The sequence below is a fragment of the Macaca mulatta genome, chromosome 6, assembly GCF_049350105.2.
Source record: "Macaca mulatta isolate MMU2019108-1 chromosome 6, T2T-MMU8v2.0, whole genome shotgun sequence".
NCBI lineage: Eukaryota > Metazoa > Chordata > Mammalia > Primates > Cercopithecidae > Macaca > Macaca mulatta.
Window position 1 is genome coordinate 135,709,830 of NC_133411.1, and position 25,305 is coordinate 135,735,134.

The 25,305-nt window shown below is 46.1% G+C and overlaps 1 protein-coding gene, 1 long non-coding RNA gene, 1 other non-coding gene and 1 pseudogene across 3 annotated transcripts in view; 2 read left to right on the forward strand and 2 right to left on the reverse strand.

Moving 5' to 3' along the window:
* Positions 1 to 1,280: 1,280 nt before the first annotated feature.
* LOC144341524 (uncharacterized) lies at positions 1,281 to 22,232 on the reverse strand. The gene is made up of 4 exons (XR_013418503.1): positions 22,039 to 22,232; positions 10,750 to 10,836; positions 4,532 to 4,707; positions 1,281 to 1,749 (listed from the first exon to the last, which is right to left on the reverse strand). It is a non-coding gene; the product is annotated as an uncharacterized LOC144341524 (long non-coding RNA).
* Positions 4,310 to 4,411, reverse strand: LOC114679105 (U6 spliceosomal RNA). The gene has a single exon (XR_003730787.2). It is a non-coding gene; the product is annotated as a U6 spliceosomal RNA (small nuclear RNA).
* LOC144341353 (protein GVQW1 pseudogene) lies at positions 12,145 to 20,666 on the forward strand (annotated as a pseudogene).
* An 811-nt stretch (positions 22,233 to 23,043) lies between the features above and the next one.
* The window catches only part of LMNB1 (lamin B1), a 58,556-nt gene continuing 56,294 nt past the window's right edge, over positions 23,044 to 25,305 (forward strand). Inside the window, 1 exon segment of the mRNA NM_001260848.1 lies at positions 23,044 to 23,623. Within this exon segment, the coding sequence (NP_001247777.1) occupies positions 23,265 to 23,623 (359 nt within the window). The 5' untranslated portion in view covers positions 23,044 to 23,264.

Consider the following 25,305-nt stretch of genomic DNA (forward strand, 5'->3'; position numbering starts at 1 on the left):
AGGAAGGAAGTTTCTTTTCCCTGGGGCTTGCATTCAATTAATATTTTGATATTAACAGGTGTGGACCATCAGGAAATGCCCTTTCCCTGGCGCTGCCAAAGTATCGCACTCAGAGAGGCAATGCCGTAATTGCTGATATGCTTAGTGGGTTGGGGAGAGCCCTCTCCTGTCTGGCTCCTGCCTATCCAACTACCTGTACGTAACAATAAGACTCATTCACTGAACTTAACCAAAAAACCTCTAAGAAATGTTTGAAATTTGCATTTAGAACAGGAAATGTGTGGTCTTATAAGACATCCTCACAAAAATGTAGGACTAGGAGTTCTCTTAAGATCTTCTCTTATAACAATTATTTGAGTAATAAAGAACACTAGGCCAGGCCCAGTGACTCATGCCTGTAATCCCAGCACTTTGGGGGGCCAAGGCGGACAGATAATCTGAGGCCAGGAGTTTGAGAGGAACCTGGTCCAACATGATGAAACCCTGTCTCTACTAAAAATAAAACAATTAGCCAGCTGTCGTGGCAGGTGCATGTAATCCCAGCTACTTGGGAGGCCGAGGCAAGAGAATTGCTTGAACCCGGGAGTTGGAGGTTGCAGTGAGCTGAGATTGAGCCACTGCACTCCAGCCTGGGCAATAGAGAGAGACTCCATCTCAAAAAAAAAAAACAGGCCGGCGCGGTGGCTCAAGCCTGTAATCCCAGCACTTTGGGAGGCCGAGACGGGCGGATCACGAGGTCAGGAGATCGAGACCATCCTGGCTAACACGGTGAAACCCCGTCTCTACTAAAAAATACAAAAAACTAGCCGGACGAGGTGGCAGGCGCCTGTAGTCCCAGCTACTCGGGAGGCTGAGGCAGGAGAATGGCGTAAACCCAGGAGGCGGAGCTTGCAGTGAGCCGAGATCGCGCCACTGCACTCCAGCCTGGGTGACAGAGCCAGACTCCGTCTCAAAAAAAAAAAAAAAAAAAAAAAAAAAAACACTAATTAATTGGAGTAGAGGTCAATGAAAGGATGTTCTAGTGAGTTACAGGTTGGAACTCTAACCCAAATCACCATTTGCAATCTTACTCAATATGCCCCCAGTTTCAGGCCATTTCTTTTGGGGCACACCAGAGATCAGACAAATGCCAATAATACCTACCTCTGCCCTGAATGGGGATTTTCAGGTACAGCAAGTACAAGTATTGCTTCTTCCAGGAGACGGGGGGTTGGGTGGGAGGGGCAAAATCATACAATTAATTTTTATGATAGAGATCCCAAGAGAGAAAGTGGAAGTGATTACTGTGATTTCAGTTCAATTAGAAACACATCCTGAATGTTAGACAAAACCAAAATTGTTGGTTTCATTTGAACTTGAGAAGAATTGGAGACTATAGACTTAATTATGTTTTGCATTATAGGTTAAACAATAAACACCTATTACGTTCTTCCAGAGTTAACTGAGTCTATAACACAATGTAATCCAGTCCAATGAATGTGTTAGAATGGATACTACACATTTTGTGGGTGCTACTGCAGCTTGTATGTGTTGGCAACAGTTCTGCTTTATTTCCTGTTTTTTTTTTTTTTTTTTTTTTTTTTTGTACCTTCACTGCCATATAATGATTTAGGACTTTTGCTTCCTGAGGAGGTCAGTGAGAACATTCATATCTGATACTTAACTCCAGAAGAAGATTCTTGTTTAGTTATAAGAAAGTGAATGGCTTTAGTGATGATTCACAGAAATCTCCCAAGTGATGATGGAATTCTGAAAGGAAGTATAACGTAATTTTACTTAAACACACACACACACACACACACACACACACTACCCAGGACAAAAAAAAAAAAAAAAGCGTATAAGTTAAGAGACTTCATATTTCTTCCCCAGATTCCTTAAATTATTTTCTAAAACACTGCGTTAACTTACCTTCAAATAATTTAAAACACATCAGTTGTAGCTAGCTGTTTGGAGTTCTTGTACTTCAGAAAGGACAGTGGGAAGTGGCAGATGATCATATGATCTTTATTTTACCATAAACCAGAAATTCTGTGTTAGCAGTGAAATAATACCATATTAAAGATTTGTGCTGTATTATATTAAATTAAATATTCTCTGGTCACAAGGAACTAAAAACTAAAACAGCTTAAGCAAAAAACAAAAAACCAAGGGGTGGAGGCGCTACTAGAATACCAGAGCAACTCTGAATCCAGGGAAGAGTGGGAGACCATGCCTCAAGGGGACAGAAGCCAGGGCACATCTGGAGAACTCTGTGAGCATGCACACGTGCAGAGACCTTCTCCTTAGAGTGCTGCTTCAAGGGCTTCTTCAAAATGTCTACTTCCTGGAAAAGAGAAGCTAATTGTTCCTTCTTTACTCAGAGATCACCTCTGGACCAGTGAGCCATGATAATGTGATAGGATAGAACTACACAGCAGAAACAAGGCTGAGAAGCATCCACTCCTGAGGACACATCAGGAAATTCTCAGAGAGAACTGGGGGCAGTCCATTGCCAACCACACATAGACTTTAATGTTATAATCACGTATTACAGCTAAAGGCAAGTTTTGCTTATTTTCTGTACTACAGTGATCATCACATTAAATGACATGCTCCTTCCTAACATTCTATTATCCAGCCTTAAAAAAAAAAAATTAATTAAGGCCAGGAGCGGTGGCTCATACCTCTAATCCCAGCACTTTGGGAGGCTGAGGTGGGCGGATCACCTGAGGTCGGGAGTTGGAGACCAGCCTGACTTACATGGAGAAACCCCATCTCTGCTAAAAATACAAAATTAGCCATGTGCGGTGGCTCATGCTTGTAATCCCAGCCACTGGGAAGGCTAAGGCAGGAGAATCGCTTGAACCCGGGAGGCGGAAGTTACGGTGAGCAGAGATGGCGCCATTGCATTCCAGCCAGGGCAACAAGAGCAAAACTCCGTCTCAAAAATTTAATAATAATACTACTACTACTAATAAAAACATAAATTAGCCAGGCATTGTGGTGCACGCCTGCTATAGCAGCCACTTGGGAGGCTGAGGCAGGAGAATCTCTTGAACCTGTGGGGCGGAGGTTGCAGTGAGCCAAGATGGCTCCACTGCACTCCAGCCTGGGTAACAGAGCCAGACTCCATCTCAAAAAAAGAAAAGCAAAAACAGCTTTGTTGAGACATAACTCACATATTATAAAATTCATCTACTTAAAGTGTACAGTTCAATGGGTTTTGGTATATAAAATTATTAATTTATAAAAATTGTGAAAAATAAAAATTGGACGGGCGCGGTGGCTCAAGCCTGTAATCCCAGCACTTTGGGAGGCCAAGACGGGCGGATCACGAGGTCAGGAGATCGAGACCATCCTGGCGAACACAGTGAAACCCTGTCTCTACTAAAAAAATACAAAAAACTAGCCGGGCGAGGTGGCGGGCGCCTGTAGTCCCAGCTACTTGGGAGGCTGAGGCAGGAGAATGGTGTAAACCTGGGAGGGGGAGCTTGCAGTGAGCTGAGATCCAGCCACAGCACTCCAGCCTGGGCGACAGAGCAAGACTCCGTCTCAACAAAAAAAATAAATAAAGAAAGAAAAATAAAAATTATGGTAAAACATGTGCAACAAAACTTGCCATCTTCACCATTTTTTAAGTGTACAGTTCGGTGCCACTACTTACATTTATGATGTTGTGCAACCATTAGCACTATTTCCAAACTTTTTCATCACCCCAAACAAAACACTTAGAATATTGCTCTATTATAACTAGGCTTTTTTTTTTTTTTTTTTTTTTTGAGATAGGATCTCGCTGTGTCACTCAGGCTGGAGTGCAATGGTGTAATCATGGCTTCAAGGCTCGCTGCACCCTCGACCCTCCCAGGGTCAAGGAATCCTCCAACCTACCTCAGCCTCAGCTGGAACTACAGGTGAAAGTCAACAGGCCTGGCTAATTTTTATTTTTATTTTTATTTTTCTAGACAGAAGGCCTCAATATATGTCTAGGCTGTATTTTCTTTCCTTTATTTTTTTATTTTTTTGAGACAGAGTCTCGCTCTGTCACCAGGCTGGAATGCAATGGCTGCCATCTCAGCCCACTGCAATCTCTGCCTCCCGGGTTCAAGTGATAATCCATTATCCTGCGTTGGGCTCCTGAGTAGCTGGGACTACAGGTGTGCACCACCACGCCCAGCTAATTTTTGTATTTTTAGTAGAGATGGGGCTTCACCATGTTGGCCAGGATGGTCTTGATCTCTTGACTTCATGATCCCCCCGCTTCAGCCTCTCAAAGTGCTGGGATTACAAACATGAACCACTGTGCCGGCCTCCAATTTTTTTTTTTTTTTTAAATGGAGGCTTCACAAATTTGCATTTTACTTGCACAGGGACCATGCTAATCTTCTCTGTATCATTCCAATTTTAGTATATGTACAGCCAAAGGGAGCACTATAATCAGGCTTAGACTAAAAGAGTTTTGTTTGTAAAAGAGGTAGTCTAATATCCTCATCCTCTGCACATGGCTTTCCATCCCAGGTGTTCTTACAATCCCGCTGCCTGAGCTTGGTACCTGAGCTGACAGCCACAGCCTTGTGGTGACTCCTGGCATGACCTGCAGGCTCCATCCTGCTCTGCTCCTCTCCACACCCAAAGAACGCGCTGCTGGAGCTCCTTTCTCTTCTGGAGATCTCAGGGACAGAGGGAATGGCAGCGGGCACACGGGCCAGAGGCCTTCAGATACAAACCCTGCATTTTGCAAGAGTTTTGGGCCTAGACCTCGATAAAGGGATGAGGTTTCCCTTCACTATTTCCCAACTGTCAGTGAAACCCGCCTCCCCCAGCCCGGAGCCCCCTTCTCCCGCTGCCCCTCCCACCTGTCCTCCGCAGCCTCCCTCCTCCCCCATGTGTCCTCCTGGAAACACCTCCCTGGCTCACATTAAGGAAGAATACACACTTAAATTAATGATCTTATCTTCAATTAGATGTCTTTTGTGAGTACTACACAGCTTATAAGAAACTATACTTCATGTCCTGGTTCCTCTCTCTTTTTAATTATAAGTCACTATTCCAGAGGCTCTGTGTCCCTTAGGGTTCTTTAGAATCAGTAACAGAAACTGATTCTGGCATAAGCAGAAAAGGACAGTATTGAAAACATTTTGGGTAGCTCACAGAATCATGGGAGGGCAAGAAGTCCAAGGTCAAAGGAGGCTACATACTGGGGTCCCAGATTGTGTCTGAGCAGGTCATTGCTGCTGCCAAGGAGGAGGAGACTCTACAGCTGCCACACTCACCAGCACGTAGGATGGTGCTGTCATCCCCACTCCTTTTTTTTTCAGAGATGGAGTCTTGCTCTGTCACCCAGGCTGGAGTACAGTGGTGTGATCTCCACTCGCTGCAACTTGTGCCTCACAGGTTCAAGCAATTCTCGTGATTTAGCCTCCTGACTAGCTGGGATTACAGGCGTGCACCACCATGCCTAGCTAATTTTTGTATTTTTAGTAGAGACATGGTTTCACCATATTGGCTGGGCTGGTCTCGAACTCCTGACCTCAAGTGACCCGCCCACCTTGGCTCCCAAAGTGTTCGGATTACAGGCGTGAGCCACAGCGTCCGGCCCTGACTGACTTTTGAAACTGGGTGTAGCTACCAGAATGGACGTGCCTCTCTTCCATTGCTTTGAGTGACTGACTCCAGAGTCAAAATTCTGGAGCTAGGGGTGGTGGCTCACACCTGTAATCCCAGCACTCTGGGAGGCCGAGGCAGCTGAATTGCTTGAACTCAGGAGTTTGAGGCCAGCCTGGGCAACATTTTTTGTCTCTGTGAAAAATACGAAAAAATAGCTGGATGTGGTGATGCGGAAGTTACAGTGAGCCGAGATCGTGCCACTGCACTTTCCTGCCTGGGTGACAGAGCGAGATCCTATATTTAAAAAAAAAAAAAAAAAATCTGGAGCTGGTACACCTGATTGGCGAAACCTAGGCCTGCAAAAGAAATAGGTGGCTGACATGGGTGGATGGATTTTTAGCATCTAGAGTGGGAGCAGGACCCTGTTTCTTACTAAGACTCAAATGGTGAGGAATTCCTCAAACATAGGAAGACAGTTCAGAGGGTGAGCAGTCAAAAAAATTGCAAATGTCTCCTGTAGGTAGGAAGCATCTGGTATTCTGTTCAGATCTGGGTCACAGCATTATTTCATCTAACTTAGAAAACTATTCTAAACTAAAGTCAGTTGGCCTACCTTTCCTTCTGTTATTAAAATTAAAAAAGATACACTTGGACAATTTCTTCTACCAAGTTATTATAGCGAGGTAAAAATTCTGGCATCAAAACTCCATAGTTTTTTATAGTTTGTCTTCTTTTCCAAGTTTACATTGTTGCTTTTGAAATATAACTATGGAGCAAGTCTTTTCATAGTAAGCTTAGCTACAGCTTATCTCTCAGATTCTAATCGGATTCATATTCTAAGCCAATATTTACAGTTTTGAAATTTCCAGAGTTTATTTTCTATTTTCCTATTGCCTTTCCTTTTTTAAGCTGGCACTGTTAAGTTTTTTAAAGTATATGGCTTGTATTACTACGAGTTAGAAAAAGAGAAGAAAGAAGTCAGAACAAGAAAGAAGTATAGGGAAAAAATAACGTGTTTTTTTAAAAAAAATTGCATCCTAGATTAGCAAGATTTTTTTTCTTTGTCTTTTTCTTTCTTTTCTTTTCTTTTTTTTTTAGTGAAGCAAACACCAGTTTATCCAGATAGCATTATTTCTCAGGCAAATAGGATAATCGTATGTCTGGTGATAGCTAGTCTGATAGCTAGTCTGTATTTGTTTACTCATTAGAAAGTTCACTGATTATTCTGTGAAATCTTAAAATCTTAGTCTGCTTAGCTGATGTCCTATTTATTCTATATCTCTTTAATGAGTAAGGGATTTGAGCTGTCACTACTGTTTCAATTAAATGTCCCCTTTCACCATTTCCTGTGGCTTTATGGTGAAATACTCTACATTTACTGAATAATTTGGCATCCCATTTTCTGCCCCCAAATCCTTAAATAAAATTGATGAGAGAGGAATTAGGTACCTAATTCCTACACTGAGGAATTAGGTACCTGTTGATCATTAGACAACTGTCAATTACAAAACAGACTGGATTCCAGACCTATTTTCCTGGATAAAGAGGAAAAGATGTTTTAGGTAAGATAACAGGGATCAGCGAAGGAGAGAGCATTGCTGACGGAGAGAGGAGGTAATTTATGTAATCTCTTTTCAGTTTTAGAAATTCATGGCTTAAGGTGCTGCTGAAGCCTGTTCTTGCCGCTTCCTAAGAAGGCAAATGTCTCTGGCCTCCTCAAGCTAGAGGGTGCAGGAAGAAACTGACGTTGGCGGCAAGGGGTGACCAGCCAGATGGTGGGGCATGGAGGCGAGAGTGGGGGTGGAGTGAGGGTGCTAATTAGCTTTTCTTGCCTCGCCAGGAGCCAGTGACAAGCAGATGGCTGCACACTTAATGCCACCCTTTTTCTGTCTAGCAGGCAGTAGTGGTTGGTCTTGTGGTCATGTAGAGAGCACGCATTGTTTTGTTTTGTTTTTTTCTCTTCAAAATGTGGATGTGGTGTGGGGACACACAAAGGGAAAATCTAGATTATAATATTATGTGTATCTAAGAAAAATAGATATCTCCTTCCATTTTTTGCAATAACTAGGTGCCTGTTTATAGTTTCACAACATCAACTGAAAGTGATTTATTCTTTCTATTACAAAAGTCAATTTAAATTAATCAAACTGTTCCAGGATATGTAAGAAATAATTACTAAAACAATACAACTGGCTATGAAATCCAAACTCAAGCCATAGCGTCTTGTGTTTGGAGAGAGGTTGGGTTACTAACAATGCAGGTCTTTCCTGGCACACCCTGTTAGTTTCTGCGTCTTGATCATTTCATAATTTCTCTAGAGCCGACTATAGTAACAGTAACTGAAAGTTTGTTAAATTGAATCAAGTTATAGTAAGTCAATCACTACACACACTATTCAATATTTGTGTAAATATTGACTCCATGCCAATATAAACATTAGTGAGTATGGCAAGGTAAAACAGTTAACATTTTGAAAATGCAATGTGTAACAAGCAGTGATTTTTAGTATAATGCCTTATGGGCTAAATTAAATAGTTCCTTTCAGAATTGGGAAGCAAGGATCCTAATATCTATTTTTGTAGGGGAAGACAAAGGAATAAATATGTACTTGAGTACTACCCTTGTGTCAGATACCCTTGGCATATGCTAACATATTCAAGTCTTTCAACATCCCTATATGGTAGTTCTTTCTCTGCTTTTTACAGATGAAAAAATGACGGTTTGCAGATGTTAAGTAACTTGCTAGGGGTCACAAAGGGACTGACTGAGTAGGATTTACACGTGGGTATGCCTGACTGTCCTGCTGTCCTGTGCTGTCTTGCTTTTATTTACCTGATCCTCAAAACCTCATTATTCCCTCAAATGCTCCCAGTTTTATCTGTCTAGTGATTGGTAAAATTAGCCCACTGTATCTCCAAAGCATTCTCCACACTTCTTGTTGCTCCCAGTCCAAAGGCCAGAATGAGATCTGTAGCCAGATTTTCTTTTTTTTTCTGTCCCCCAGGCTGGGTGCAGTGGCACGGTCTCAGCTCACTGCAACCTCTGCCTCCTGGGTTCAAGCAATTCTCCTGCCTCAGCCTCCTGAGTAGCTAGGATTACAGGCGTGTGCCGCCACTACCGGCTAATTTTTGTACGTTTAGTAGAGATGGGGTTTCACCACGTTGGTCACGCTGGTCTCGATCTCCTGACCTCAAGTGATTCACCCACCTTGGCCTCCCCAAATGCTGGGATTACAGGCATGAGCCACCGCGCCTGGCCCAGATTTTCTTTTTTCTTTTTTTTTCTGAGACAGAGTCTCGCTCTGTCGCCGAGGCTGGAGTGCAGTGGCACGATCTTGGCTCACTGCAACCTCCGCCTCCCAGGTTCAAGCAATTCTCTGCCTCAGCCTCCCCAGTAGCTGGGATTACAGGCACCCACCACCGTGCCCCACTAAGTTTTGTACTTTTAGTAGAGACGGGGTTTCACCATCTTGGCCAGGCTGGTCTTGAACTCCTGACTTCGTGAGCCACTTGCCTTGGCCTCCCAACCAGATGTTTGAAGGCTTAACTTTCCTACATTCAGATCATTTTTGGACTTTAATGGTGTATTGCCTGTGATCTATCACAGAGCAATAGTTCTGTTCCTAATGTGCAATTCTGTAATCTCATTTTACCAAATTCCCAAACCTTCACATTCATCTTGTGCCTGTTAATATGTGATGCAGGTATCTTATTAGCTGAACATCTTTTAGCTCTAGTAACATGTCTAATGTTAACTAGATTATATTTGAGGCAGCTGCTACATCCATGGCTCGTTCTCTCATTGCTTAGCACACTACACAGTATTTAAAGTATGCATTTTAATTAAGTGGTTGATTTCCTCCAGTTTCTCCATCAATTGTCATGACCAGTTGATGAAGCATTTGACATGACACAGTAAACTTGAAACTGAAATAGTCTGGTGGTATTTAGAGACAGTAAGTCTTACATTACATGTTATTTACTATATTTGGTACTATCTGAGCACGAATAGATACATGTTCACTAAAATAAACATTACAGATCAATTTCTTTTTTTTTTTTTTTTTTTTTTTTTTTTTTTTGAGACGGAGTCTCACGCTGTTGCCCAGGCTGGAGTGCAGTGGCGCGATCTCGGCTCACTGCAAGCTCCGCCTCCCGGGTTCCCGCCATTCTCCTGCCTCAGCCTCCTGAGTAGCTGGGACTACAGGCGCCCACCACTGCGCCCGGCTAATTTTTTGTATTTTTAGTAGAGACGGGGTTTCACTGTGGTCTCGATCTCCTGACCTTGTGATCCGCCCGCCTCGGCCTCCCAAAGTGCTGGGATTACAGGCTTGAGCCACCGCGCCCGGCCCTCAATTTCTTATTTTTAGACAAAAATAACAGGAAATAAGATACATTCCACATGTAATTATTTTTTGTTTTGAAAATGTTTATGTTTTGAAAAGTTTCAAAAGTATGTGTCTCTTGATTTGTGTCCATTAGGGTGCTTTACTCAAAGGAAGTATGCACAAGTATCTCTTTGATATGGTAGATTCATTATGAGGAATAAGAGTCTGGTGAAAGATCAGGGTACTTAGATCTTCCATTGTCCTGTGTTGGTTCTACTTGCATATGGGCCCTGGCAGACAGAAAGATGACATCATTGCACCATTGCATTGTCCCCCGGGGAGACATTCTGCTGCCTTAGAGTCAAGATTTAGTTGAAAAGGTAGAAAAAAAAGCAATATGTTGGGTTCCAAATGACCGCTATAGTAGTTCATAGGAAGAATAGCATCTTTTTTTTTTTTTTTTTTTTTTTTTGAGATGGAGTCTCGCTCTGTCGCCCAGGCTGGAGTGCAGTGGCCGGATCTCAGCTCACTGCAAGCTCCGCCTCCCGGGTTCACGCCATTCTCCTGCCTCAGCCTCCCGAGTAGCTGGGACTACAGGCGCCCGCAACCTTGCCCGGCTAGTTTTTTGTATTTTTTTTAGTAGAGACGGGGTTTCACCGGGTTAGCCAGGATGGTCTTGATCTCCTGACCTCATGATCCGCCCGTCTCGGCCTCCCAAAGTGCTGGGATTACAGGCGTGAGCCACAGCACCCGGCAAGAATAGCATCTTAATTCATCTGCAGTGAAGCAGATATTTTGATTCACTGTAATTTAAAAAATAAAAATGGTGGACTGACACTTCTAACTTCATGACTTCCCTTTTCCTTATGACAATAGAGAATTCATTTCTCCATCCTTCACTTTGAGATCAACCCAACTTAAATCTGTTGAAGGAAGTAAATAGTGAATGAAAGTAACTAAGAAGTTACTATTGGAGAAATGAAACCAATTTCTTATAAATGACACCAGGTTCCTGAAAATCTTATGAAGAAGTTGATTCAGGTTACCACAGGGTGATTTTCCCAAATGAATGCCACAGTGACTACTGAACTTTTCTTTTCTTTTATTTTCTCTTCTCTTCTCTTCTTTTTTCTTTTCTTTTCTTTTTTTTCCAAGTCTTGCTCTGTTGCCCAGGCTGGAGTGCAGTGGTGCTATCTTGGCTCACTGCAACGTCCACCTCCTGGGTTCAAGCGGTTCTCCTGCCTCAGCCTCCTGAGTAGCTGGGATTAGAGGTACGTGCAAGCAAGCCTGGATACTTTTTGTATTGTTAGCAGAGACAGGGTTTCGACCAAGTACGGTGGCTCATGCCTGTAAATCTAAAACTTTGGGAGGCTGAGGCGGGTGAATAGCCTGAGGTCAGTAGTTCAAGACCAGCCTGGCCAACGTGGTGAAATCCCAGCCTTACTAAAAATGCAAAAATTAGCTGGGTGTGGTGGCGGGCACCTGTAATCCCAGCTACTCGGAAGGCTGAGATAGGAGAGTTGCTTGAACCCAGGAGACAGAAGTTGCAGTGAGTTAGATCACACCACTGCACTCCAGCCTGGGCAACAGAGCAAGATTCTGCCTCAAAAAAAAAAAAAAAAAAAAAAGAGACAGGGTTTCATTATGTTGGCCAGGCTAGTCTTGAACTCCAGACCTCAGGTGATCCACCCGCCTCAGTCTGCAAAAGTGCTGGGATTACAGGCATAAGCCAATGCACCCAGCCGATGTTTTTCTTTTTAAAGATCTGTTTCATAATACTTTATTCATATTCCAATCTTTCCAAGACAAAAATGACAACCACCCTCTTCAAGTCACTTGTTTCACTCTTTCTTCTTCTTTTTTTTTTTTTTCGAGACAGAGTCTCACTCTGCAGCCCAGGCTGGAGTGCAGTGGTGCGATCTCGGCTCACTGCAAGCTGTGCCTCCTGGGTTCACCCCATTCTCCTGCCTCAGCCTCCCGAGTAGCTGGGACTACAGGCGTGCTCCACTATGCCCGGTTAATTTTTTATTTTTAGTAGAGACGGGGTTTCAGCATATTGGTCAGGCTGGTCTTGCACTCCTGACCTTGTGATCTGCCTGCCTCAGCCTCCCAATATTTTCATTTTTTATCATGGTGGAATGTATTGTACATATAGTAAAATCCACAGATCTTAAGTGTACAATTTAATGTCTTGGTAATTGTATGTACCCATGTACCCATGACTTTATTCAAGGTATAGAACATTCCTGTGGTTCCAGAAGGTTTTTTTTTTATTTTCTTCTTTTCTTTTCTTTTTAATTTTTTTTTTTTTTCTTTTTGAGACGGAGTCTCACTCTGTCCCCCTTGCTGGAGTGCAGTGGCCGGATCTCAGCTCACTGCAAGCTCCGCCTCCCGGGTTCAGGCCATTCTCCTGCCTCAGCCTCCCGAGTAGCTGGGACTACAGGCGCCCGCCACCTCACCCGGCTAGTTTTTTTGTATTTTTTAGTAGAGACGGGGTTTCACTGTGTTAGCCAGGATGGTCTCGATTTCCTGACCTCGTGATCCACCCGTCTCGGCCTCCCAAAGTGCTGGGATTACAGGCTTGAGCCACCGCGCCCGGCCTTCTTTTTAATTTTTTTAAATTTATTTTTATTTTTATTTTTTTGAGGAGTCTCACTCACTCCATTACCCAGGCTGGAGTGGAGTGGCACGATGTCAGCTCACTGAAACCTCTACCTCCGGGGCTCAAGCGATTCTCCTGCCTCAGCTTTCCAAGTAGCTGGGATTACAGGCATGCGCAAGCACGCCTGGCTAATTTTTGTTATTTTTAGTAGAAACGGAGTTTCACCATGTTGGTTAGGCTGTTCTCGAACTACTGATTTCAAGTTATCCGCCCACTTTGGCCTCCCAAAGTGCTAAGATTACAGGCGTGAACCACCGTACCTGGTCAATTTTTTTTAGTAGGAACGGGGTTTTACCATGTTGGCCAGTCTGGTCTCAAACTCCTGATGTCAAATGATACGCCCACCTCAGCCTACCAAAGTGCTGGGATTATAGGCATGAGCTACTGCACCAACCATTTTATTTGTTTTTATTTTTTTATTTTTTATTTATTTATTTTTTTTCCGAGACCGAGTCTCGCTCTTGTTGCCCAGGCTGGAGTGCAATGGCACGATCTCCGTGCGCTCACTGCAACCTCTGCCTCCCGGGTTCAAGCTATTCTCCTGCCTCAGCCTCTGGAGTAGCTGGGACTACAGACGCGTGCCACCTCGCCCAGCTAATTTTTGTATTTTTAGTAGAGACGGGGTTTCACCATGTTGGCCGCCTCGCCCTCCCAAAGTGCTGGGATTACAGGAGTGAGCCACCGCACCGGGCCTTTATTTTTATTTTTATTTTTGAGACGGAGTTACCCTCTTGTTGCCCAGGTGGGAGTGCAGTGACGCGATCGTGGCTCACTGCAATCTCCACCCCGCGGGTTCAAGCGATTCTCCTGCCCCAGCCTCCCCAGTAGCTGGGATTACAGGCATGCACCACCAGGCCAGGCTAATTTTGTACTTTATCAGTAGAGACCGGGTTTCTCCATGTTGGTCACGCTGGCCTTAAACTCCCGACCCTCAGGTTATCCTCCCCACCTCAGGTTATCAGCCCGCCTCGGCCTCTCAAAGTGCTGGGATTACAGGCGTGAGCCACCACACCCAGGACTTTTTTTTTTTTTAGACGGTGTTTTGCTGTTGTCGGCAAAACTGGAGTGCTATGGCCTGATCTCAGCTCACAACAACCTCCACCTCCTGGGTTCAAGCGATTCTCCAGTCTCAGCCTCCTGAGTCGCTAGGGCTACCAGTGCCCCACCAAGCCCAGCTAATTTTTGTATTTTCAGTAGAGATGGGGTTTCACCATGTTGGCCAGGCTGGGCTCCAACTCATGACCTCAGGTGATCCACCCACCTCAGCCTCCCAAAGTGCTGGAAGCCACCACTCCTGGCCTTTTTTTTTTTTTTTTTTAAATAGAGATGGGAGGTCTCACCATATTGCCCAGGCTGGTTTTGAACTCCTGAGCTCAAGCCATCCTCCCACCTCAGCCTCCCGAAGTGCTGGGATTATAGGTGTGAGCTACCACGTTGGGCCCAGAGAGTTTCCTAATGACCCCTTTCAGTCAATTCTCAACCCTGTAGGAAATCACTGTTCTGATTTCTTTCACCATAAATTAGATTTATTTGTTCTTAAACTTAAATAAGTAAATCTTACAAGATGTACCCTTTATTACCTGGCTTCTATGGCTCATTATAATGTTTATGAGATTCAACCATGTGGTTGGTGTACCTGCCATTCCTTTTTTTAAATTGCTAAATAGTACTTATACCACAATCCATTTTTCTATTCTCCTGTTGAGGAACATTTGAATCTTTTTCAGTTTTGGCTATGTAGGGAGTAAAAACTTTCCCCTACTCTTAGCTTCTGTGGCTGGGCCTGAGAATTAAACTGACCTGATACATTTCTTTGTGGCGCAATCTCAGCTCACTGCAACTTCTGCCTCCCGGGTTCAAGCAATTCTCTGCCTGAGTAGCTGGGATTACAGGCACCTGTCCCCACACCTGGCTAATTTTTATATTTTTAGTAGAGATGGGGTTTCACCATGTTGACCAGGCTGGTCTTCAACTCCTGACCTTGTGATCCACCCGCCTCAGCCTCCCAAAGTATTGGGATTACAGGCGTGAGCCACTGTGCCCACCCAACCTGAGACATTTCAATAGGATAAAAGTATACAAATTTTACTTAATTTTTTTTAGTGTACCAGAGGCTTCATAAGAAAAAACGAAGACTGAAGAAGTGGTTAGGACTGAGAGTTTATATACATTTCTTTTCTTTTATTTTTTTTGAGATGGAGTTGCACTCTGTTGCCCAGGCAGGAGTGCAGTGGTGTGATCTCACATTGCAACCTCCATCTCCTGGGTTTAAGCAGTTCTCCTGCCTCAGCCTACTGAGTAGCTGGGATTACAGGTGCCCGCTACCATGCCCAGCGAATTTTTGTATTTTTAGTAGAGATGGGGTTTCGCCATGTTGACCAGGCTGGTCTCGAACTCCTGACCTCGTGATGCACCCGCCTTGGCCTCCCGAAGTGCTAGGATTACAGGCGTGAGCCACTGCGCCCGGCCGAGAGTCTTTTCTACATCTGCTGTAATTCCCAATTGGCTTCAGCTCAAAATAATCAATATGCCAAAGCGACATATTCTGGGGTGGCATGTTCTGAACCCCTTCAGCTCTTATGAGCAAAGCTACTATAAACTTCTTGTTCAAGTCTTTTAGTGTACTTATGCTTTCTTTTTTTTTTTTTTTTTTTTTTTTTTGAGACAGAGTCTCGCTCTGCCGCCCAGGCTAGAGTGCAGTGGCGTGATCTTGGCTCACTGCAAGCTCCGCCTCCCGGGTTCACGCCATTCTCCTGCCTCAGCCTCCCGAGTAGCTGGGACTACAGGCGCCCGCAACCTTGCCCGGCTAGTTTTTTTTTTTTGTATTTTTTAGTAGAGACAGGGTTTCACCGTGTCAACCAGGATGGTCTCGATCTCCTGACCTCGTGATCCGCCCGTCTCGGCCTCCCAAAGTGCTGGGATTACAGGCTTGAGCCACCGCGCCCGGCCGTACTTATGCTTTCATTTGTCTTGGGAGTGGAACTGCTGGACTACAGGACTCATTTTTACCTTTATAAAGAACTGTCGAACAATCCCTCCCTCCCTCCCTCCCTCCCTCCTTCCTTCCTTCCCCTCCCTCCCTCCCTCCTTCCTTCCTTCCCTCCCTCCCTCCCTCCCTCCTTCCCTCCTTCCTTCCTTTCCTTCTCTCTCTCTCTCTTTCTTTCTTTCATAGGGAGTCTGGCTGTATTGCCTAGGCTGGAGTGCAGTGGCGTGATCTCGGCTCACTGCAACTTCTGCCTCCTGGGTTCAAGAGATTCTCCTACCTCAGCCTCCACAGTAGCTGAGATTACAGGCGCCCACCACCATGCTTGGCTAATTTTTTTTTTTTTTTTTTTTAAGTAGAGATGGGCTTTCACCATGTTGGTCAGGCTGGAGATCTGTCAAACAATTTCTGAAGTGGTTGTACTATTTTACACTCCCATCAATAGTATATAAAAGTTTCAGTTGCTCCTATACTCTGTATGTAAATTGGAGAAGTCCCTATTTACTTTTCAGTGTCATCTCTTTTCAGAGACTTTAACAGAATATATTTTGTAGCATTAAATTCCAAGTATGTGGGCAACCAAATCCTGGATAATTCTTGCCCAGTTACCAATATAAATTCTCAACATGGCTGGGCGCGGCGGCTCATGGCTGTAATCCCAGCACTTTGGGAGGCCGAGGCGGGCGGATCACAAGGTCAGGAGATATAGACCATCCTGGCTAACACGGTGAAACCCCGTCGCTACTAAAAATACAATAAATAAATACATAAATAAATAAAATTAGCTGGGCGTGGCAGCGTGCGCCTGTAGTCCCAGCTGTTGGGGAGGCTGAAGCAGGAGAATGGCATGAACCTCAGAGGCGGAGCTTGCAGTGAGCCGAGGTCGCGTCACGGCACTCCAGCCTGGGTGACAGAGCAAGACTCCGTCTCAAAAAAAAAAAAAAAAATTCTCAACGTACACAAATACAAATATTTCATACAAAATATAGTCATCTCATTTTACATTATAGTTTTATTCCTGAAAAACTTATACAGCTAATTTGTGTAATTCAAATCATTAACTGAATACATTTTCCCCTACTTCCATGTCCAGTTCAAATGGTCCTCTTGCAGGATGTTCTATCATGTTGTCCTTAACTGAAGTGAGTCCTTCTTTAAATTTTAGCAGTTTCAGTGATTTGACACTTGTCATCAATGTCAATCCCTTGGGGCTTCATAATTTATGGCATCATTGCTTACCCTATTTAATCACATGTAAACATTTTATTTCCACACACACACAGAAAAAAAAAAATTCAGTGCCTTCACTGAGGGAAGGAACTATCTTATACTTAAAAACAAACAAACAAACAAACAAAACAAAAAACTCCTAGGCCAGGCATGGTGGCTCACGCCTATAATCTCAGCACTTTGGGAGCCTAAGGCAGAGGACTGCCTGAGCCCAGGAGTTGGAGACCAGCCTGGGCAACATGGCAAGACCTCGTTTCTTTTTAAATTTGAAACAAAACAAAACAAAACAAAACTCAATCATCCAGTGGAGTGCCTTGCACATAGGAGGTACTCTAGCATTTCCTGCTTCATTGGTTTTTCTGTTTTTGTTTTGCTTTAGGCAAGGCATAACTGTTATGATAGCTTAAGTAATTTACTTTTTAAAAATTATATGGTAATTTTATCAATTTTCCATTTTTCTTGACTAATGTAAGCCAGGCCTAAATTAAGATTATTGACTAAAATACACTTATCTTACCACTTTACAAATCCCTAGTTTAAAGCACCTCCTGCTTGGTGTGGTTTGAAATAAAACCATGGGGAATTAGAGATTCTGTCTGAGTTTCCCTCTAATTCTCCCTGGGGGCTGTGGGTTGCCATTTACAGCCCTCCACAAGGTTCTGAGTCCTTTTGCCAGTCCCTGGAGGCTGACATTCTTAGAAGCCCAGCTCAGAGATCATCTTGTCTGCTCCCTCCTCCTGCACACAGAAACTTGCTCCATCCTTGACATGCCTACACCGCTTTGTTCATGCCTGTTTAGTACTTGACACTTCGAGGGATAATTTATTATATACATGTTTGCCTGCCTGTAGCTGGGCCTTTGAGCTTCTCCAAGCAGGGATCATGTACCTTAGACATTCCTTGCTTGGCATGTAGTAAGTGTTCAACAAATGTTTGTTGAATAAATGCACGGATTAATGAGTGAGCAAATAAATAAGACTCTTTTTTTTTGAGACAGAGCTCTTGTTGCCCAGGCTGGAGTGCAGTGGCATGATCTCGTCCCACTAATTTTAGCCCCGGCTAATTTTTATATTTTTAGTAGAGACGGGGTTTCACCATGTTGGCCAGGCTGGTCTTGAGCTCCTGACCTCGGGTGATCTGCCCACCTCGGCCTCCCAAAGTGCTGCGATTACAGGTGTGAACCACCGCATCCAGCTGGTTTTTCTTTTTTTTTTTTTTTTTTTTTTTTTTTTTTTTTTTTTGAGACGGAGTCTTGCTCTGTAGCCCGGGCTGGAGTGCAGTGGCCGGATCTCAGCTCACTGCAAGCTCCGCCTCCCGGGTTTGCGCCATTCTCCTGCCTCAGCCTCCTGAGTAGCTGGGACTACAGGCGCCCGCCACCTCACCCGGCTAGTTTTTTGTATTTTTAGTAGAGACGGGGTTTCACCGGGTTAGCCAGGATGGTCTCGATCTCCTGACCTCGTGATCCGCCCGTCTCGGCCTCCCAAAGTGCTGGGATTACAGGCTTGAGCCACCGCGCCCGGCTGGTTTTTCTAAAATATGTGAATCTCTGGGCATTTAGGCCTGAAGGAGACTCGTTTCTTACTCAAGCTCCGTGAAGTACATATACATATGCCATGTTGTTTTTGTTTGTTCAGCCTCTCCTTATCCCTTTTTAGGATGAATTCCTCATTCTTATGGGAATCCCATCTGGTTTACTGTCACTCGACTCTCCTTCACCCATATATTTTTTTTTTTCTTTGAGACGGAGTCTTGCTTCATTGCCCAGGCTGGAGTACAATGGCATGATCTCAGCTTACTGCAACCTCTGCCTCCTGGGTTCAAGTGATTCTCCTGCCTCAGCCTCCTGAGTGTCTGGGATTACAGGTGCCGCGCCCACCACCGCACCCAGCTAATTTTTGTATTTTTAGTAGAGATGGGGATTCGCGATGTTGGCCAGGCTGGTCTTGAACTCCTCACCTCAGGTGATCCGCACGCCTCAGCCTCCAAAAGTCGTGAGATTACAAGCGTGAGCCACCGCTCCCAGCCATTCACCCCTATTTTTTTTTAATTTTAAAATTTTTGTTCTTATTTTCAAAATTTAAAACCCCTACCTATATATATATACACATAAAAAAATAACAATTTTGAGCAGTATAAAACCTTCAGGTGGCTGTGCTATAAGAACAATCCTCTTAAAGATGGTAAATATACTTTAAAACTCCTAAGCTTTTTTTTTTTTAAACACGAAAATCAAAATCAGACTTGGAAGACATTCTGGATAATCACTCAACCTTCTAAAACATAATGCCTACACTTTTATAATAACTGGAAAAAGTATCAAGTTTGTAAAATATATTTAGTCAAACAACCTGTCCCAGGACATCATGTATTCAGTTATTTTTTCATTCATCCATTCAGCAAACATATATTGAAGAGATATCATTTAGCAATTTTTTTGTTTCATTTTGTGTCACAGTCCTAGCTATCCTATTTGTTTGCAATGTATACTCAGTTATCTGCCAGCTGTCGCTCCCCTCTCCGGAGACAAAAGTGGGTTACTGCTAAGCTTTCAGTCTCTCCTCCCCCTTTCTTCTCACCCAATCCTAGTATGGCCCCTTCTCCCCAGATGTCTTATGTATCCTATATTTTTCTGTCCCAGATCCAAATGACATACATAAAGCAGGACAAATGTCAATTGAGTTCTTTATATGTAGTGAGGTAGTTGTGGGAGGAGTATAGGCGAGGGAAATGATGGCATGGCATGTTGAGACTTGGTGGGGTTATATATGGTCTAACCAATAATGAGGACATGTGCCCTGACAAGTAAATGGAGGTGTGTAGTGAAAACAAAGGCAGGAGATTTGAAATCACCACTATCCTAATAAATGCAGAAGGGTTGTCACTTACAAACTTACAACTTGTTACTTCCAATTCATTGGGGAAACTTTGGAGGGATAAGATTTCAGGAATTACTTGAATAAAGGGAGCTTGACTCACTTAGTATGAGAGTACAGAAGGCCATATTCCAGGTTTAGCATTAGGTATGGGAAACACCTAGAGAATAAGGAAAGTGTATATTTTGTAAAGTACCTGACTAAAAATGTGCACGATTGTCTAATTCTTGTGTGTGTGTGTTTGTGTTTTTTTTTTTTTTTTGCTACAGAGTTTTGCTCTTGTTGCCACGCTGGAATACAATGGCGCTACCTGGGCCCACTGCGACCTCCAGCTCCTGGGATCAAACGATTCTCCTGCCTCAGCCTCCCAAGTCGCTGCGATTACAGGTGCCTGCCACCACGCCCAGCTAATTTTTTGTATTTTTAGTAGAGATGGAGTTTCACTATATTGGCCAGGTTGGTCTCAAACTCCTGGCCTCAAGTGATCCACCTGCCTCATCCTCCCAAAGTGCTGGGATTACAAATGTGAGCCACTATGCCCGGCCACAATTACCTAATGCTAAGGCTTCAAGATTTTCCATTCTTTTTTCTTGGTTTTGACTGGAAACACATGATTACTATTAGTAAGAGTTACTATTTAGCCTTCACATGTTATATGTCTAACGCACTGCATAAATTGTTTTATTAAATCTACACAAATCCTGTGCAAGTAGAAATCATCCCCATTTTCTTTTCTTTCTTTTTTTTTGTTTTGAGATGAGTTTCGCTTCTGGAGTGCAATGGCACGATCTCGGCTCACGGCGACCTCCACCTCCCAGGTTAAAGCGATTCTTCTGCCTCAGTCTCCCGAGTAGCTGGGATTAGAGGCATGTGCCACCAGTCCCGGCTAATTTTATAGTCTTAGTAGAGACGGGGTTTCTCCATGTTGGTCAGGCTGGTCTCAAACTCCTGACCTCAGGTGATCCGCCGGCCTCCGCCTCCCAAAATGCTGGGATTACAGGCTGAGCCACCACGCCCGGCTGGTTTTCTCATCAGTAATTTAGATTTTAAAGTTCCTTTTAAGATTACTTGAATACTTAAAGTCGAAGCTTTTCGGTTCTTAAATTCTCAACGAGGTTAAGAAAGGAGGTATTTCATGGCCGGGCGCGGTGGCTCACGCCTGTAATTCTAGCACTTTGGGAGGCCGAGGTGGACGGATTGCCTGAGCTCAGGAGTTCGAGACCAGCCTGGGCAACACGTTGAAACATCGTCTCTACTAAAATACAAAAAATTAGCCGACTGTGGTGGCGCTGGTCCCACCAGGCAGGAGAATCGCTTGAACCCAGGAGGTGGAAGTTGCAGTGAGCCGAGATTGTACCATTGCACTCCAGCCTGGGCGACAAAGCGAGACTCCGTCTCCCTGCCACCCTTCCCCCACCCCCCAAAAAAAGAAAGAAGATATTTCAGGAAACCGGACAGGAAATAGAACCATTAATAAGGAGAATGGTCACAATTCACAGAGTGCCAGAAATTCATCTGTGATGAATATGCAGCTCCCAGTGTTCTTCACTAATTCTTATGTACATGACTTGATTAATAGTTAAAAGAATATCCTGGTCTTCATTTCTGCCATTTTTAAAGTAAGTAACCATTAATTACAGAAGCGTTCCTAACAGTTGATAAGGTGGCCATCTAGGGTATAGTTAAGGGCCAGATTCGAGTCAATTAGAATCCTGGGACCTGTCAAAAGCAGTCCCGTCTGTCGCCTGCTGGGCAGCTATAAAATGGATGCTTTTTTTTTGTTTTTTTTCAGACGGTGTCTCTGTCACCCAAGCTGGAATACGGTGTCTCTGTCACCAAGCTGGAGTGCAATGGTGCCATCTCGGCTCACTGCAACTTCCCCTTCCCGGGTTCGAGGGAATCGCCCACCTCAGTCTCCCAAGTAGCTGGGATTACAGGCACCCGCCATCATGCCCGGCTAATTTTTGTAGAGATGGGGTTTCACCATCTTGGTCAGGCTGGTCTTGAACTCCTGACCTCAGGTGATCCTCCCACCTCTCCGCCTCCCAAAGGGTCGAGATTACAGGCGTGAGCCACCGCGCCCGTCCGGATGAATTTTCAAACAGATACAATCCAGTTTCCTATATCACACGGCGGTTGTGTGGATGGGTAATCCATGAAAAGCCTAGTGCTGGCACTCAGTCCCAATAAACGTTAGCCTAAAAATTAGGAACTTTTCAAAGGGATGAAATGTGCTTTCTATTAGAAGTAGCTGCCAGTGACATCTTGGGAGCCTCTTTTTAAAAGCAAAAAATTATTTCATCTTAAATTTCCACGTTCAGATTTTTATGCATCTGATTTTAAGAGTATGAAACAGCTTGCGCTCATATTTACTCACCGTCATATGTTAATCGTATCATTTCTGAGCTGTTTTTGATTTTACAAACCCTTAAGAAACAAACGGATTAGGAACCGCCCATTAACACTGGTAGCAAATGATTTAAAATCAGGGTTGCTGGTTTTTCTGTGATAAATAATCTGTCGGCTTCAAGACGCACAGATCTCAATTTCATGGAAAGAAGTTGCCTGATATAATTTTCCACCCGAGAGAAAAATAAAGGCTGGTACTTGGAACCTGCAAGCAGTGCGTTTGGAACTCCGGACTCAAGTGCCTATTACGTAATTCCACAGCGTCCCAGCCTCCAAGCCGTTTCCCGAGCCCTCCACAGGAACAGGGGATAAGGTTACCACGCCCGCGGTGGCCGGGGACTCTGAGTTTCGCGTGTGGCTTTTAGGAACGTTTATATTTGAATTTCCCTGAACCGCCGAGTGTGGGCGGTGGCGCAGATCCGCCCCGGAAACCTCCGGGCTCCTTCCCGCCTTTCGCAGGCCCGGCCCCTCCAAGGGGTCCCCGCGGGGCGGCGGGAGGGCCCGGAGGGCGCTGGGCCCAGGGCCGCGCGGGTGGGCAGTCCCGGGCGTCCTTCCTTGCCGCCCTGAGTCCCGTCCGGGCACCGCCCAGGCGGGCGTGCCGAGCGGACGGTTGCCCGAGTGCCAGATTTTAAATTTACAGGCCCGGCCTCCGGGCCGCCGAAGCACGCTGCCCGTTCCCCATTGGCCGATGACGGTCACGTGGAGGCGCCAGGGCGCGCCGGCCATGTTGGGGTGTGCGGCGCCGCGGCCCGCGCCACCTCCGCCCCCCGCGGCTTGCCTCCAGCCCGCCCCTCCCGGCCCTCCTCCCCCCGCCCGCCGCTCCGTGCAGCCTGAGAGGAAACAAAGTGCTGCGAGCAGGAGACGGCGGCGGCGCGGACCCTGCTTGGCCTCCAGTCACCCTCGTCTTGCATTTTCCCGCGTGCGTGTGTGAGTGGGTGTGTGTGTTTTCTTACAAAGGACATTTCGCGATCGATCGATTGATTCGTAGTCCCACCCCCCCCCGCGCCTTTGCCCTTTGTGCTGTAATCGAGCTCCCGCCATCCCAGGTGCTTCTCCGTTCCTCTAAACGCCGGCGTCTGGACGCGAGCGCAGGTCGCCGGTTTGTGCCTTCGGTCCCCGCTTCGCCCCCTGCCGTCCCCTTCTTGTCACGGTCCTGCTCGCGGCCTCGCCTCCCCGCTGTCTCCGCCGCCCGCCATGGCGACCGCGACCCCCGTGCCGCCGCGGACGGGCAGCCGCGCTGGCGGCCCCACCACGCCGCTGAGCCCCACGCGGCTGTCGCGGCTCCAGGAGAAGGAGGAGCTGCGCGAGCTCAATGACCGGCTGGCGGTGTACATCGACAAGGTGCGCAGCCTGGAGACGGAAAACAGCGCGCTGCAGCTGCAGGTGACGGAGCGCGAGGAGGTGCGCGGCCGCGAGCTCACTGGCCTCAAGGCGCTCTACGAGACCGAGCTGGCCGACGCGCGACGCGCGCTCGACGACACGGCCCGCGAGCGCGCCAAGCTGCAGATCGAGCTGGGCAAGTGCAAGGCGGAACACGACCAGCTGCTCCTCAAGTGAGTGCTAGCTGGCTGCCGCGTTAGCACCAAGGAGGGTCGGGGGCGCAGTCGCGGCGGCCAGCTCACCGGGTTGTGCCCTGGGGAGGGAGTGCAGAGGCCAGGATGCACGCGTCCTTCGGAAGGAACAGGGTCTCGGTCTCCGGAAAGAAAAGGAAAAAGAATCTAGAGTTCATAGCGGGGCAGGGGTCGCGGAGGGGGCTCGAACTGTAGCGATGGGGGCCGTGATGCCCATTTCTAGGTTTTGGATACCCGCTGGGACGTGATAAGTGCGCGCCTGGGACTGCTGAGAACGAGCGCCAGCTTTCGCACCTCGAACCCGGGGAGCCGGCGCGGAGAGGCGGCCCGCAGGCCCCAGGTGCAGGGAACTGGAGCGCGGACGCGCGCTCGAGTGCGCGCCCGGGTTTCCGGCCGGCGCGAGACAAAGCGTCTAGCGGATTTGTAGTGCCAGGATGGCCGGCCGGGGAGGACAGGCAGCCCGCCTCTAGAATGAATGAGCTTCGCGCGGGCAGAGGGAGGAAGGGGAGGGACCTTCCCGGAGCATCCGCGTCTCCTGGGGGTGGGTCCCACTTTGGCGCGCTCAGTCTTGGCCCTGTGACATTTTGCGAAGGTTCTACGCCTGCTTTGGGCGGGAGAGAGAGGCGGGGCTTGATCCGCGCGCCTCCAGCCCGCCTCAGGCAAGTTAGGTTTGCTAGCTGGTTAGCTTTCTCAGGGCAAAGGTGTCCTGTCTCAGCGGGGATGGTGCGAGCCCTCAGGTGGTTCTGCGCAGGGAAGGAAAGCCGGGTTTGTGCATGTTACTGCCACTGTTCTTCGAGTTGCGGTTCGCCTACCCCTCAGGCAGCGGCCCCCTCTCCCCAGCTTTTGCCGCCTCATAGTAGAGTCGGGCTTTCGGGTAGGGACCGTGCTTAGTACCCCTTAGTCGGCCATTGTGCAGATAGTAGACCAGGGCAGGTGACAGGGTGCTATGTAAATGCTGAGTGTTTGAGCGAAGGAGAGTTTGTAATTATTCACCTAAGCGAGTGTGAGTTTTCATTCCAGTGCACAAGGATACACTTGCAGACCTTTGCAGGCCTTATTTTGATTTTCTGATAAGCAAAATGGCCTGTCATCAGTAGGCAACAAGTGTTGATGTCATGCTTTAGAGATTTGCAAAATTTGGGTCTGGAATTCGTGCTCGCCATTAGCACGGCCAACTGAAATTTCTGGAGGTACCTTATTCTCACTTTGACACTCTTTGTCCCTGCTTCTTGGATTTACTAAGCCTTGGTTTCATCTTTTGAAATGAGCGGTAAGCTCACTCACACTGTTGTTTCCATGTTTCTCCAACTTTTTGCCACTGAATTCCTTCAAGTCTTAGATATCGTTGCTTGTAAGACTTGCCATTAGATTTGTACCACTAAGAAGATAAAAACACCAGGACCAACTGTGTAGGAACCATCCTGTTGGACCCATCATGATTTCATAGATATTAAAATGTCACACAGGGCCGGGCATGGTGGCTCACACCTGTAATCCCAGCACTTTGGGAGGCGAGGTGAGCGAATCACTTGAAATCAGGAGTTCGAGACCAGCCTAATTGGTGAAACCCCGTCTCTACTAAAAATACAAAAAATTAGCCAGGCGTGGTAGCACGCATCTGTAGTCCCAGCTACTCGGGAGGCTGAGGCAGGAGAATCGCTTGA